This window comes from Pipra filicauda, unplaced genomic scaffold, assembly GCF_003945595.2.
Source record: "Pipra filicauda isolate LSUMZ 115617 unplaced genomic scaffold, ASM394559v2 scaffold305_size881528_pilon, whole genome shotgun sequence".
NCBI lineage: Eukaryota > Metazoa > Chordata > Aves > Passeriformes > Pipridae > Pipra > Pipra filicauda.
The window spans coordinates 559,287-575,193 of record NW_024104427.1 but is presented as its reverse complement, the minus strand read 5'-3'; the positions used below and the strand labels follow the sequence as shown (position 1 = coordinate 575,193).

Here is a 15,907-nt window from a genome sequence, read left to right as displayed (position 1 = left end):
GAAGAACAAAGCAAATTGAAGAAAGAAGATTAAGGAAAGCAACTGCAAGGCAAATTTTTAACACGCGTCTCAGCTTTGTCATGGCTTTCATGGGTAATTAATTACCCACTAGAGGGACGTCGACTGTAACTTGTTGCCAGGTGGATTATGGCAGAAGTTGGACTTCGTAAAGTTCAAAGAGGAAGCACTGTGGTAAGAATGCAAGAGAAGATGCCTGTCCCCTTCCTTGGTAGAGTTTCGTGTTGCAAAGTTCTGTGTAAGTTACCAAGTAGACTGAAATCCTTTCCCTTTCTAACCTGGCTTTCATTACACTTCTACACAAAAAAACCCCACCTCTATTAACCTATTTGTTCCTCTGTTGGTGAGGGCAACACCTGGAGCTGTAAGGATTGCAGAAACAGTGTCTAGGACTAACTAAACTGCCACGGCCCCCCAGCATGGGGTAGGCCATGCACACCTCAAGTCAAGTGCCTCGAGACCCACCAATAGTGACCCTTCATTCCACCTCAAACACCTCCCTGGTTCCAGTTTAGGACTTCCATCCTATGGCTTTTATTAGCTGCCCATGGGTAATCATTTATGGTCTCTTCTTCTCACTTCTATTTGTGCAGAATGGAGGAGGCTTTTAAAATTCAAAGCAGGCTCGGGCATGTTCTTTCCTCATGGGAAACCACGAAAGGAAGTAGTAATGGATGCTTAGAATTGGAAACAGGGCATAGGAAAAGTAGCTCCTAACCACTCGTGTCATTCCTGAAAATCAGTAGTTTAGGGATTTCCTAACTTCCAAATGTGACATTGCATCTAGACAAGCACGTGTCAAAGACTTCATGATGCCTAGCTCCCTTGAATTTGTCTATTTTCTTGTTGAACCTATCTATTTATATTTTGAGGGTTTAGAACATCCTGTGGGAACAAGTTTGCATGAAAATATATTTCCTTCTGTTCTTTGTTAAACCCTGCTCCCAGATAAACTGATTGAATTGCTATGGTATTATTAGCAATGATAATAACCATTTTCTATTCACTTTCCTCCCACCTTCATTATTTTTCAAACCTCTACGTTTCCCCTTCCTGTTGTAGTACAGAATTCTAACTCTATTCTGGCTCCACTTATACTAGAATTTTTGAATAATATGAAGGCTTTTCAGAGTCAAGCTATTAGCAGTGACAACAGTCTTCTCTTAACTCTAACCTTGCCTCTCTGCATAAGAACCGTTGGATACTTAAGAATATAATGCCAACTCGGAAAACATGCATAATTATTTCCACACAGGAAGTTTGCAGTTGATACTTTGGTGTCACAGATAGAAATGACTTGTCTAACATTCTGTGAACTAAGTCAGAGCCAAAACAATTATCTAATGCCTGTGAACCCTCAGGGTCAACTATACTCTCTGCTGCCATGTGCAATGCCAGAAAAGTTTGCTGACAAACACCAGCCATCAAAAACACTTCTTTCTCCCAAACTCCATGTCACCAGTTTCCAAAGTGGCCTGCAGTTACATTTTTCTCCCCTTCAAATTCCCTGAAAAATAGTTCAGAGGTTCTGGGCACTACTGGTTCAACAACTCTGGTTTAAGGATTACCAAAAACATGGCATGGCTCCATTTGTCAGTGCCCTGATATGATCCTTAAAGAAACCAGGTTAAGGTAAATGTAAAATAATGTATTTGCAAAAATCCAAATATAAGCAACACATTTGCATCGCTTATCCAAAGCAACACACAGAAATGAAAAGAAATAGAGTGTACAGGACATTTGCAGACCTACAAGAGCAGCTGGCTGCACTCTGTAAGAAAACCAGGCACAGGTGCTGGGATTGCGCCCAGGGCCCTGATTCCCAGCTGGCACACTGAAAGAGGCTTCCCAGCTCAGGGAGAGTTAGATGTCTGTTCCTTGGGAGGAGAGGCCTTGGAAAGGGGAGGAGGTTGTTCCCTTGGCACAACAGGAAAGCACTGCTGGCTGAGCCAGCTTTTTGTTGATATCTGTTGGGCGTATTTCCTCTTTCAGCTGTTGGAATAGTGATTAAAAAAGAAAATGATTGATATATGTCATACTGGAATGAGTGTGGGGCTTGTTTCCCTGACTGACAAGCAGGCTGGATGGCTCACTTTGACCTGCTGCACAGGTTAGTCCCAAGGAGTTCCTCTTGCTCTATCCAGCCGATGAACTGCTGGATATTTGCAGTCCCCAGCTAAGCCTTCAGCCTTTTGTACACAAAATTGCCTCTTCACGTTGCTTTCAGAGGACAGCGACTGCTTTGGGGGACTTGACTTCCTCTGGATTCTGATCAAACCCAATGGTGAAGCTCTTTTATGTCAACTTTGTATCTTCTTACATACACATACGACTTGCTAGCCACACTTTATCCACACGTGTAACCAGGATTAAAGCATGTAATGTGTTACTGAGAAAACACCTAATTGCTTGAAGGTAACAGGCTGTTTGGGGGTGAATGCCTCCTAAGTCTGTCTCTAGGGGATACTGTAATAGTAATGAAGTGAACAGGGACCGAAGACAGGCAGGAGAGAGGTTGCTGATTACATGGGAAAGCCCAGACAAAGCGTCTTCTGTTTCTGATGCCTGAAATTCAGCAGCACAAGAAAAAGACAGGATACTGGCAAAGCACCACTGGGATGTACTTGTGCTGATGGCTCTTTGTTGTATTTCTATAGCTTTGCATCACATTTTACCAGGTACTTCCCCCCAAGATTCTCATATACCTACAGATCAGTTCAAACCAAGTGTTGTCAACAGAACTGCCACTTCACTTGCCTTGCAAGTTGCCATTCTTTCTGTGTCACAAAAACAGAGATTAAAATGTTGATTTTTAGCTCTTCCCAAGACTTTTAGATATTATCTGGCAAGCACCAGGATTTGATTTTACAAATACGTAACTGCGCTGTTTCTTTACCACTCTGTGTGAACCTCTCTGATAGCAAAGGGACATGGCATGAATATGCATGTGTAGGATTGGGGCCCAAACAGCTTAGGTCCTGCTGAGGTCAAGGCACAGACATCCAGACAAACACTGATTTGGAAAATTTACAGTATAGAGGATGGTTGTAGAAAGGGAAAGCGCACTGACCATTCCAAAGGAACCAACTCCTTTTTTAAATCTCTTAATCTGCTTTTCATTATCTCTGTGGGGAGGCCTCTTGAGAAAAGCAGTTCTTTGACTTGAATAAAGGAGGGGCTGTGGGCTTGCACGCTGGAATGGGGAGGTCATTGTACGGCAGCGTGGAATATGGGAGTGTTAGCCAGGTCAAGGAGAACAGGATAAAAAAGTGTGAGATCTGTGTTACAGGCTTGGTCTGGATTATGTAAGGTAGAAAGTGTAAAGCTGAAAGGTAAATAAGAGAGAGCGATTCAAAGGTTTGAAAGACACATTCCGGTGAGGTTATTAAGGCTGATTGTTAGGGAAAAATATGAGCCAAGACTGATAAGATCTTCTGCAAAACCTGCAAGAAAGAAGTAACAACAGCTGAGGCCCAAGAGGGCTAAATTCTGCCATATGAATTTTAAGCATCGGGCTCCAGCAAATCAACCTCTCCATCTTCAGTATCTTTCTCATTTGTTCTTTTAACAGAAATGATTAGTTCTGCTCACCTCCTTGGAGGCAGAGAAAACCTGAATGTGCCTGGGGGACAATGGGATTACGGTGCATTTTGCCTGTTACCAAATCATACAGCTGTGGGCATGTGCTGGTGTAATCCACTCCCCTCCAAAACAGTGCCTACCACAAGCAGCCTCAGCCTCACTGAATGGCTAAAGAAAGTTATGCTGTTGCCATTAAAATGGCCCTCGGAAGTAGCACATTTTTCTCCTTTTTAGAATATAAAGGTAAAAATTCTCCTAAAATGGTGTACTGACCTCCTATTGTTTCTTTAACAGACACAAACTGGAAGGTATCTCTGGTTTTCAGGGACCTCCTGTTTCTCCAGCACTCCTGTAACATTGCCTGACTTCACCAGGAATTTGATGATATATAAGGAGTGCAGGGACAGGTCCACAAAATACGGGATGGGTGGGGGGAGGGTTTCCCTGGTCACGTGCGCTTCTTGTCTTGCTTCTTGATGGGTGCACAAAAGCAGAGGTGGCAGATTTAGGGCTTTTATTGACAGTAACACAACATTTGGTGTTTTCTTAGAAAAGACCTAACTGAGAGGCAGATGATGACCTATGATTGTTGGCTTTCTGTGCTTCTAATTGCAGACAGGAAATTGCAAACTCAAAAAATCCTGGAAGGAAAGAATAACTCTAAATACAGAGTCTAAATACAGCCTGTCATTCATAAAATCAAATTGATGCATTTGGAGGCAGAACAGGTTACTTATATACAGGGTTAGTGGTTTTGCAGTAAAATCTCAGTCCTTCTCACACCAGCTGGAATTAACAGGTGCATTTTTAACACTAAAGACTCCTTTTGTCTCCCCCCCCCCCCTCCGTTTTTCTCAAGGTCTAAATCAGTTTGCTTGTTATAGATATGTTCTTCCCTTTTTTTGTTGTGCATATAGCCTGAACATTGCTTGCCCTCCCTCTGCTTGATCCTGTCTGGGCCAGACCCTTCTGGCTTTCCCCCCTCGTGCTCCTTCCGCCCCCCAAGCCCCTCTTTGTGCGGTGATTACGCAGCTTCTCCGCCTGTTTGTTTCACGTAAGCTCCATCTGGTGGGTAAAGCGAGAACCTCGGTGGTTTTCTCTCGGAACCGCAAGTGGTACTTTTCCCCCCAGTTTGGAAAGATTTTCAAAATTACCTGTTTGTGCTCCCCTAGCTGTGTTCTCCTTGTCTGCCTGCATGTCAAATCTAACTAATGACAACCTAATAACGTTAATTGTATTTGTCATTTTATGTTGCTAATTTGGGTCAAGCCTACGCAATCTTTTAAAATACCGCTTTTTGACTAGAATTTGAGCAGGTAATTATCCTTGGATCAGGAATGACTGTTTACAGCACGTTATTACCATCAAGACAATCTCTGTGTAGCTTTTCAGGGCAGTGTTTGAAGAGGCACCCAGGGCCGCCTGTTTCTGTGCTAATGTGTAGCCAGTGCTGCTTGTTTTTGGCGCATTTACAGACAGGAGTGAACTTGTGACCTGGACGTACATACAGCAACTCTGTAATCCAGCCACCACTTGAACTTTTACCTTTGGGTTTAACATCGACAGAGCAACAGGCTTCAGTATCCCACGAGTCTCTCCTAAAAATCCATGATGGTGAATGGGAGTATTTTTTTTTCTAAAAACTAATAATCTGTTGGTTTTCTCCCTCGAGTGGAAACTTAATGCAACTTGCTACACAGTAATGTCTTTTTTTTTTATTCCTTTCTTTAGATTTACGCTGAATAAAGATGAGGTTAATCCTGTATTGTTAAACCTATTCAAGGAGACAACCTGGGGATTGCCATGGAAACAGATTCTACAGACTAAAAGCATAATCCTACTTTTAAATACTGTCTATGGACCTACGCTAATATGTATCTTACAGAATTGCACTGTGTATACACAAACATGATGTTGAAGCAGTGAAATGGCAAACCTGTCTCCCAATTCATCAAACGCTAATTACACTCCCAATTCTTCCCACTTGCAGCCCAGAGCATCAACACTGCACCTCCTTCCCCTCCACTCACTGAATCCCACTACCCCGGTCCCTTCCTGCCTCTGCTGCCAGCCTGGCTTCTCATCTAGGTGTTCCAGGGGACTGAGGCCGTGTCTGTGTAATGGTGGCTCTGGCAGGAGTGTCACAGACCTGGTACTGTTACACAGCCACTGTCACAAGCTACAGGGCACCTGCAGTTTGTAGTGGGGGGTCCTCTTATCCATCCTCAAAAACATCAACAGGATTTGGAAGTGCTTCCTAGGACATGTCCTCAGGGCAGGGGCACCCTGTCCAACAGTGCAGGCATCTTTGGCAGGCCACAAAGGAATCCTGCTCCCCAAATGCACCTGCCCACCACCAACGAGGGCTCGTTAGGGAAGGAGTACTGCACAACAGCAGACAGGAATTTCATGTAACTATTACTTTGGCTGTGAAGCAGAGATTTTCTGAACAAGAATACTGCATATATAGTAGTTCCCTTACAGTTTTGCTCCCTGTTGATATTAACATTTGCTCCCCAATTTCTAGACAGATTTCGAACCTTCCTCATTGAGAATTACGGGTTCATCTGCTCCTTGTCATGTCTATGCTAGTAAAGCACAGCCGTAGGCATGTTCTGTGCTTTTATAGGTCTTTGCATCATACCTCTTTTAGACAAGTAAAACAGCCTTGCCTTTGTCCTATCACTGGGCTCTGCCAGGCATCACATTTGCCTGTTATTTGGAGGTTGTTTCAAATTGGTTTCGAGAACTCTTACTTTGCTTTTGCTTCTATTAAACATTCGGGGGGGGGGGGGAAATCAATATTTAATACTAAATAGTAATCTTAATTTTAAAATTAAATTTTCAAATCTTAACGTTCAAATATTACATTTAATAATTTTCAGATCCTTGTGAAATCCATCTAGAAAGAAGGCTTTGTATTTCTTCCTTTCAGTCCCTCATCCTATTCGTCCTAGAAAACACATTTTTCAACAAGATGGCTGACAACTTTTCCAAGCAACATGGTTGCTTTAAGAACCAGGTCTAAAATGGCTGTAGCAGTTGAGTTTTTTAAAAATAAACCCCTAGTAATTATGTGTATGGTGATTTATTCTGGGGATGAGTGTTTTCTCTGTGAACTCATGGTCTGTTGCTCGGGATGGAGTGAAAGATGTTTTTCTTTAAGACAAAGACTGACCTGTGTGGAAGGTCCATGTGTCACCTACAGTCACTCAGCCTTTTCCTGTGGGAACAATTTGTACAACTACTTGGAAATTAATACTCCATCTTATCTTAAACATTGCTTCACAATGCTTGATAAATGCACACAGTTAGTTTTTTGAAAGTGTATCTATTTACAATTTTTTCAGAGTATATTATCAATCCTTTTCATATATGGTAGAAAACCATGTAAATTCCAGGTATAAACAAATCTGGAACAAAAGACTGTACAAAAACATAACGAATTCAGCTCTGAAAAGGCACATGCATCTACATTGTCTGCCACCCTGAATACTAATGAATTTAATGAAACTATTGAAAGACTGGTTACTTGTCTGCATAAATGTATTGAGACCTCTGTAATCATCTGTTTGCTGTCTGAAATCTCTTGTCAATAGTTTAATGACTTCAGAGCATATTATTCTTCTTGTATAGGCTTCATATAATGTTTCTACATAATTAAGCAGCTTTGTTAGAGGAACTGCCATTAGTTGCCCCATTTCATTTGGTTTTGTTATCAGCCAACCAGAAAGAAAAAAGAATAACAAGAGAAAGCTACAAACCCAGTCTAGTGAGAGAGATGTGTAGATTGGGAAGATGGTTTTTTTGTTGCTGCTTGTTTGTTTTTTTAAGATTGCCATATTAACATAAAGCACTATTGTGAGGTTGCACATTTTAAATAATTTTAACCATTTAAATGCACTACATTTTTAAATACTTGTAAACCAGACACAGCTGGCTAAAAGTCTTTTAGTGCGTTTGGGAACCTAACATTTTAATACTAGCTCTAGTAATTAGAGTACATAAATAATAATACCAATTAATTTGTTAACTATCATTAAATGTAAACAACACTAGTATTACTATACCCAACACAGTGAAAAGATGTGAGAAAAGGGTGTCTTGTTTTTTATTTTTAAATATTCAGTCAGTTGCATAGTCCATCTTCACATATTCTTTTGAATCTTTTTCATCTAAATTTTTCACACTTAGGAGAAACCTCTGAGGATTTTCTTTAAATACACAAAAGAACTTTATAACATTAGTAATTAATTTCCTGCATTTGCAAAGTCTCAAGCATGAAAGGATAACCGCAGAACTCATTTGGCTTTTTATTAGCGTGAGGCTGTTTCAGTCACAGTTTGGGTCAAACCTGATGCTTCTGCTACCCTTGACATATAAGGGTAAATATAGGTTAAATAGCACCTATTTTCTTTGAGGTTTAGGTAGGTGTAGAGGTGATGCAATGCCTGGTGTTGTAAATGGCCTGTGAGGCAGGAGAGGTCTGAGCCCACAGCACCCTCATCCCTCTGGAGGCCTGTCCTTGGGGCAGCCATCTTGTTGCCAGGGCTGTCAGCCATCTTGTCCACAGACACTTCCAGCAACTTCTACTCCCCCTCCTTTTTTTTTTTTTTGGAACAAGCAAGGCATTAACACCCAAACCTCATGTACACAGCTTTTAAAATTTCAGTGCTCTTAGGTTAAATTATAATGTCTGCAGTTTGATTCCAGTTATTCGCTGCATCTGCCTCTGCAGTCGAAAGTATGCAAAATGAGTGGCACTACGTAATGCTGTATTGACTACTGACATATATGATAAGAGATCCTAACGCTGGTCAGTAGAACTGATATTTTAAGAATATCATGCTACGTTGTAGCCAAACAATTAACCAGCACTAGCGAGGCACACCTGTCAATTGACTGATTTATGTGCTATTTCCTATCAAAGACATCACAGCTCCACAAGAAAGCTATTTTCATGACACATCCCTGGATCCGCAATCCATACACGTGTGCGTACTGGAACTGCTGCTGCCAAGCAGTCCCCAAACGCCAGCGGCACGCTGGGCTTTGGCCCCAGGCGTGCGGCAACCCTGCCGCGCACACCGCGGGATCCCAGGATTCTTAGGGTTGGAAGGGACCTCTGGAGACCGTCCAGTCCTACCCCGCTGCCAGGGCAGGAAGCACCATCTGGTGCTGGACCGCTGTACTTCGGGCTGGCGTTCTGTGTGGCCACAGCGGTGCGAGCGGCTCAGGGCGGCTCCGTGAGGCACCAGCGCCCGCCCTTCGCAGCGGGCTCGGGAGTCCCGACCTTCCCGACCGCGGGCTACGAGCGAGCCACCCTCGGGCGTAGGAGCCCCGTCATCGTGGTAGCCTCCGGTACCCGCAGCAGGTCCCGAGACTCACTCGCCGCTCCCCTCGGGCGGCTGCGGAGCCACACATCCCACAGCGCCTGCCCCTCGGTGACGCCATCCCCCCAGCCCGCTCCAGCCGCCCTCACCGGGCACTTCAGGACTACGGCTCCCGGCGTGCCCGGCGCCGCGGGGGCGGTGCTGGGCGAACGCGGCTCCTCGGCGCTGCTGAGCCTGTGTGGGAGGGAGATCGCCGCGGCCCGGGCGGCAGGACGGGACAGGAGCGGGGCCGCCCGCCCGCCGAGCGCCGCCATGGCGTCCATGCTGCTGCAGAGCTGCGGGCGCCGCGCCTGCCGCCTGCCCCGAGCGCTGCGCCGCCGGCCACAGCCCGGTGAGGCTCCCCCGGGGCCGCTCGCTGGGCCTGGGCGAAGGGGAAACGGGAGGGTGGAAGGGAGAGCGGAGGCGGCGGCGTCTGGGGGCTCCCGGCGTGGGCGGAGAGGCCGCTGCGGGAGGGAAGGGCCGCCGCTGAGTCCCCGCCGGGGGCGAGCCGGGGCTGGGCAGGGCGCTGCTCCCGGCCCGGCCTGTCCCGGCCCTCGCTCCCTGGGTCCTGCGGCCTCTTAGCATGTGCTTCCCCTACCAGCGTGGTTGGAGAGGATGCTCTGCCCTAAGGGCAGCTTGGGCAGGCGTATCCTTTAAATGCCGGCTGGCTGGGGAAGGAGAAAACACGTGCTTTTTGCTAAGGTGCAGGAACTACGTCTCGGTCCTGCCGGCCTTGTTCTCAGCGTAGCTTGGGTGTGGAGTGGAGTTCTCGCTAGTTTATGTGCTCCTTCCCTTTAAGAAAGTACAAGAGTTTTTTTTTCTTAGTTCGCATCAGGAAGGATATGTGAATTCGTCTTTTTCCGCGTGGCTTTGAAAGCCTGGCAAATAAAAAGGAAAGGCAGTTTGAGATACCGATTAATAACCAAGATAATTTGACGGTTTAAGGATCTCTGGGTGGTGAAGTTTAGTGGCATGAAACAGCTGATAACTTGAGACGTGCGAGGCCTGTGGTTGCTCTTTACGTCCCAGAGCTGGAATGGCAGAGGGTTAGTGAGGAATGAGGGAAAGCTCAGCAGGCAGCGGCGTGTCACTGACACTGTCACTGACACGGCCCCGGCCTTGTCGCTGGAGTGCTGTCACTGAGAACAGGCCGGCGGCACGTCCAGATTCAGGCCAACCTGGTCAGCCAAGAGGAGGCTCGTCCATTATGATGACCAGGCTGTCCTCTTGGTTATTAGTAATCACTCAAATGCGATAACTTCTTCTAGTTGATGGGTTTTTTTTTTAAACTACTGCTGTAAAGACAGTTATTTAGGTTGAGCTTGTACAGTGACCTCAAAAAAACCCAACAACTGGGCTATCTCAGCTGTCCAGTTTATAACAGGAAGAAACACATCCATGTACCTTCAAATTATGTGGGATTAAATTTGATTCTTCTGGTTGCATAGCATAAGAAGTGCTAATGATCACTCTGGTTTTGCGTGTTATAAATCTTAGAGAACCTGTGCTGAAATACTGTGATAGAATCAAATAATTAGTGTGCTGTGGTTATGATACAATCAGTGCTTTTATTTGGGGTGTTCATTTATTATTAATGCATTGTTGTAAGGTGTAATTTTTTTTTTGTGTGGTGTTCTGCTTTACTTAGCTCATCTTCTTTTGCTCTACGTGTAAGTAGTCTAAGATTAAGTTAAAGCTAAGTGCTTCTAAGAATCCTAAATGTTCTTCCTGTCAAGATCAGACTGTTAAGTACTGCAAGCTTACACTTCTGTAGGGACTTACTTCATGTTAGCATTTTATTTTTAAAAACTCTAAACATAGTAACAGTACACAACTATTCTACATTAAAAACTTTGGTTTTGACGTTTCATTAAATTTGTGAATAAAGTTTCTCATTACTCCTTTTTCATGAGGAACATGTCAACATACAGTTTTTCTGGCACTACTGCCTTTCTTTCTTACAAAGCTAATGCAAGTTTCTTAAATGAACAGTGTTGAGTGTGGTTAAGCAACATTCACCTTATTCAGACACTTCTGGATGTCTGGGTTACCCTAGAAGCAAGGATTATGGACTTTGCTCCTTTTTGTAGGAAGTATGTGTTTTATTTCAGGGCTGGTTTGCTCTTGGGTACGTGGTTATAACAGACACTGCAAAACATAAAGAGCTCTTGTCTGGCAAAGACTGGCAAAGCTGGAATTAACGGTTTCTGTGTGCCTCTTCACACTCTGAATAGCTGTACAACAAGAAGCATTTGAGTCAGCATGTTTTCTTATGGCAACCTTGGAATATTGTTCTTTGACCCCTTCCTTAACATTTAATGAGTCTGGTTGGAAAGAAAGTAAGTGAAGTGAAAGTGTCTTGCTCCCTGTGGAGTTTTATCTAAGAAACACCAAGCCAGTTTTGATCTCCAGATCATCTCTGTTTGTTCTGGGGGCACCTGTCCATAGCAGGCAGTGTCCTCTCCTAGTAGGACTCTGGATTTTGGCACATGGGCTTTGTGTGCTGCCTGGCACTCAGGTGAGACAAGCAGATTACCCTGCTGTGGCTTACCTGTCTAGACACTGGGTACTTATCTGCTTTGGTCAGCTCTTCCTTAAAGTCAGGGACATCCTGTGCGATGCCTTTTGGGTTTAGAAATTTAGCTGCTGTTCTTTCTCTAAATATTGGAGAGTATCAGAATGCCTTCACAGATTCTCAAGGCTTGCTTTCTGAGCCAGAAAGAGACAGCTTTTCCTTTGGCTCTACTTGCAGTGGCAGTAAGTGCCTGTTAGAGTTTGATATAACTTGAGATGGGTAAATCCTTTGACTTGATAATGCGATGGCTTTTGCTGTAATTACTTCAGAGCCCACTTAGCATGGGACATCCCTTGGTTATTAAGATTTTCATCAGATAAGTTATTTCTGTACTTTCTGATTGTCCCACCTGGTTTTGTGGTATCTCTTTTCCCTTAATACTTAAACTATCTCGTATTTGGATGCTGTGTTTTCTCAGAGTTTTCTACTTTAGGTTCTGTCATAGACCATATCTTGGCTTTAATGGTGGAAAAGGGTACAACTAACCTCTAAAATGACTTTTCTATCCTGCTGTCTCTTAGGATTGACTAGAAATAGTAGGTTCCAGATGGGAGAAACAAACCACAGCATACCTGCTCTATCCAGCTTTCCAGTTTTGTTTTGGATACAATAAATTCTGAGAAGATTGGCCAGAAAGTGTCAAGGCATTTGGAGTCTTGCTTATGTGATTTTCCTGTAATTTGTCCAGAAATCTTTTTGCAGTTGGTATAACTCAGCTACCTGTTGAGTTACTGTAGCTAGGTGTTGATACAAGATTTATTTTTTTAAAGTCTCTTTAGGGAGATTAATTCCTTTCCAGTGATTTCAGGGATGATTTTCACTGATTGTAGATTGTGTACAGCCACTAGGTAGCATTTTATGTTGCTGATGCTTCTGCCATGGTTTGAAGGCTTTGAAGCATGGCCCTTTATTGAAGCCTGTGAAATGATTTATCATTTCATGGTCTCTCCTCGGTTTATTTCCAGAGTGGATGCTGCTTGTCTCTGTACCTGGATAGAGGATGCCTGTATATAGGTGTCAGTCCTGCTTGTGGACTTTATTAGCTATTATTAGGATTGATTCTGAGTTAGCGTTTTCAATAAAATTCATTTTGAGGAACATGGCTTTTTCTGGAAAGCTAACCTTTCATATGGTTTGGGTCGGGTCCTCGCCCTTCAAGACAATTTGTATCCTTTGCAGAGAGATCACAGAGTAGGGCTGTTTTTACCAGGTGCTAATCAAAATGGACAGCAATGTGTTGAAGTGATGTGGTTTTGCTTCTCTAATGAAATGTGTTTAAGTTCCTACTCATGTTTTATTTGTTGTTTTGCTTAAAACAAACAAAAAGCTGTTTTTATCCTAAATGCTCAGCAAGTGCTGCATTTGGATCATCTAATCCTGTCTTGTCACAGAGCTATTAAAAAATTACATTTGCTTTCAGTGAAGTTTTTCTGCAATATAGTTACTTGCCCGAGGGACTTGGAAACGTATCTTCAGGTGACTGAACAAGAGCAAGCAGTACCTCACACATCCACAGATGTGCACAGGCAGTTTACTTGAACATCTCATCTGCCTTGCTTCCCACCTGTTTTCTCTTTTTTGTGCTGTAAATTGGGGTTACAGATTGAGAGAAATAAGAACAAGGCATGTGCTTTGACTTCTGTTGGAATAGGGCTTCAGTACTTCACATGCCTACTGTCAAAAGCAAAACAGAATTGGCAACATCCAAAGTGTGAATGTGCTGACAAACAGTGCTTAGGGAAGTTGCTGTTAAGCTGCATCTTTCTGCTTTCAGTAGTAGCCATTCCTATGTAAAGGTTGGTCTTGTAAATCACGTGCTTGTGTGCAACTCACTGTGTAAATAAATGTCAGTGCTGAATTTCAGAATTAATGCTAATTATTGTTGTTTTTTCTAGGTAACTTGGGAGATCGGGTGTGTCTTAGCTGTACGTCTCTGAGGCTGGCAAACAAGATGTGAGTAAATATGAACATTTTTCTGAACTCAAAACTGTACAAAAAATCAGTTAGTGTAGTGTTGTAGAGCGTAGGTTTAAATCTAGACCAAGTGCTAAAATATTAGCTTCAGCTTGTGTTATTGACAGATTAAAGGAAGTCTGAGTATTACTCTCTTCACCTGCTTGGTTGTGTGTGGGAGAAAGAAACTGAGATCTTCCTTTTTCCACCCACTTCCTCCCTTTTTGTTTCAGTTCTGATGTGAAAGCAGTAGAATATTAATATTTTTCTTGGGTGATTCCAGGTGTCATAACGGGATGTGATGAGTTTCCCGCATACTTTCTCTGTGCAGTACCGTAAACATTGAATCACAGCTAGTTTGAAAATCATAGCTGACACTTGGGAATGTAAATCATTTGATTTGTATCTCTGTGAAACCAGAGAAAGTAGTTTATTATATGTTACAGCCTTGGGTGATGGTGTCCTCTTCTGAAAATGAATCCAGCTGTTGTGTGCCCTTATGGAGCTTAAGGAGTTGAATGTTGGCAGAATCCATTCTCTGTTCCTGGCTTGGCTCACAAGGCGTACTTGTGGACATGAATTTCCTAATCCCTTTCCTTAGAATATTGAAATATGTGTTCTGTAGTTCATTTATAGTCAAACTGACCAGGGCACAGTGACTATTCTTTGATTTCCTGAGTTTCCATTTTAACATAAGGATGTGTCTCTAGACACAACCCTTTAATGCAAAACAAACTAATTCTTTTTCAGACATGTTAGTTCTATATCACCTGCTGTAGAATTAATTGTGGTTATTTTTTTAAAAATACATGAAGCATTTCCAAATATCTATGTACTTATTTGTAAAGGCTTTTAGTGTAAGTCTTATAAGACCTCTCTCTTGGAAATTTGGAAACTTAGTATTTTAAGCCTGTAGGCTGGAGCACCTCTCATCTGAAGACAGACTGAGAGGATTGGGATTGTTCAACCTGGAGAAGAGAAGGCTCGGGAAGGCCTTCCAGTATCTAAAGGGGCTTACAGAGAGGTGAAGAGTGACTTTTATCAAGGGCATGGAGGGACAGGACAAGGGGAAATGGCTTTAAAATGAAACAGAGTAGGATTAGTTAGACATAAGAAATTCTTTGCTGTATGGTGGTGAGGCCCTGACACAGGTTGCCCAGAGAAACTGTGGATGCTTCATCCCTGGAACTGCTCAAGGACAGGCTGGATGGGGCTCTGAGCGACCTGATGTAGTGGAAGGTGTCCCTGCCCATAGCAGGGGATTTGGAATTGGATGCTCTATAAGGTCCCTTCCAAATCAAACAAAATTTATTTTTTTTTTTGTAATTTGTTTGGTGTTTTTTTTTGTTTTGTTTGTTTTGTTGGTTTTTTTTTAACAAAAATTGCTGGTAATGTAAGGTGGCTGCTTAAAATAAAACAAACTAGTGCCTGCGCCCCATATGACCCAGATCTGAAAGCAGGGGACTCTACTATTACAAATACTGAGGACAGACTAGGATAGAAGTCTCTCTGACCTCCTGCTTGTGAAAGTATGTTCAGAGAGGCACATTTCTTGCAAATTTTTTTTCTCTGCAGAATCAGAACCAGTTCTGCTGGCAGAGCTCCCTTCCTCTCTCCATGCAGAAGAGTGTCGATGTATGTAGGTGGAACTTGGTCTGTAGGCCTGGAGCTCTGCTTTTAGGAAGTGCCTTAGAGCTTAGACTCAGGCTGGATTGATTTATGCAAATGTTTTAATCTGGTTTTCAATATGTACTTTATTTTCTTAAGAGACCTGTCATTCTCATCAGTTAATATCTGTGCAAATATGTACTTTTCTAGCTGATCAAGAGACTGTTTTGTGTAACTGTGTCTGTTTTGGCAGTTGTCTGACCATTGGATGGTCAGGTGTTTAAAACTTTAGTTTAAACTAGAAACTAGTAATGTCTCTATAAAAAGTAATAATTTCAGTCTTTCTTTTTTTTTTGTTCAAAGCTCTGTTTGAATAACATTAAATAGACAAAACCATTAAAGGAATTTAAAATCCATGGGAACGTGATAATTAAGTTTAAAAAGTGCTTCTACCTGAAAATTGAGTGAGGGAGGTTAATACTTACAAGTGTTCAATAAACTTTTTTTTTTCTTAAAATGTTATTCAGACCTGCAGAGCCATTTGCTCCTATTTTCTGTTTTTGACTGAAGACCAAAGTCACATTCTGATTTTGTTTTGTTAGTACAATGGCTCCATGAAGAAACACCCCAATCATTTCTGTCCTGTAGGTGACTTAATGCTGGCATTTCAATTTGAGGGACACCTAATGGAACTCATTTATATAAAATATTTTATCTACTATTTTATTTTTGTCCTGCCTTTTTATAAAAGTGTGTAGAGTTCTACTTGGGTATAAGGAGTAGTTCTTCTGTGTGTAAC

The 15,907-nt window shown here is 42.8% G+C and overlaps 1 protein-coding gene across 1 annotated transcript in view; it reads left to right on the top strand.

Moving 5' to 3' along the window:
* The first annotated feature begins 9,119 nt into the window (after window positions 1-9,119).
* Window positions 9,120-15,907, top strand: part of LETM1 (leucine zipper and EF-hand containing transmembrane protein 1) — a 31,460-nt gene continuing 24,672 nt past the window's right edge. The window contains exons 1-2 of the mRNA XM_027715542.2: window positions 9,120-9,324; window positions 13,443-13,500. Coding sequence (XP_027571343.1) covers window positions 9,246-9,324; window positions 13,443-13,500 — 137 coding nt within the window. The 5' untranslated portion in view covers window positions 9,120-9,245. The remainder of the gene's footprint in view (window positions 9,325-13,442; window positions 13,501-15,907) is intronic.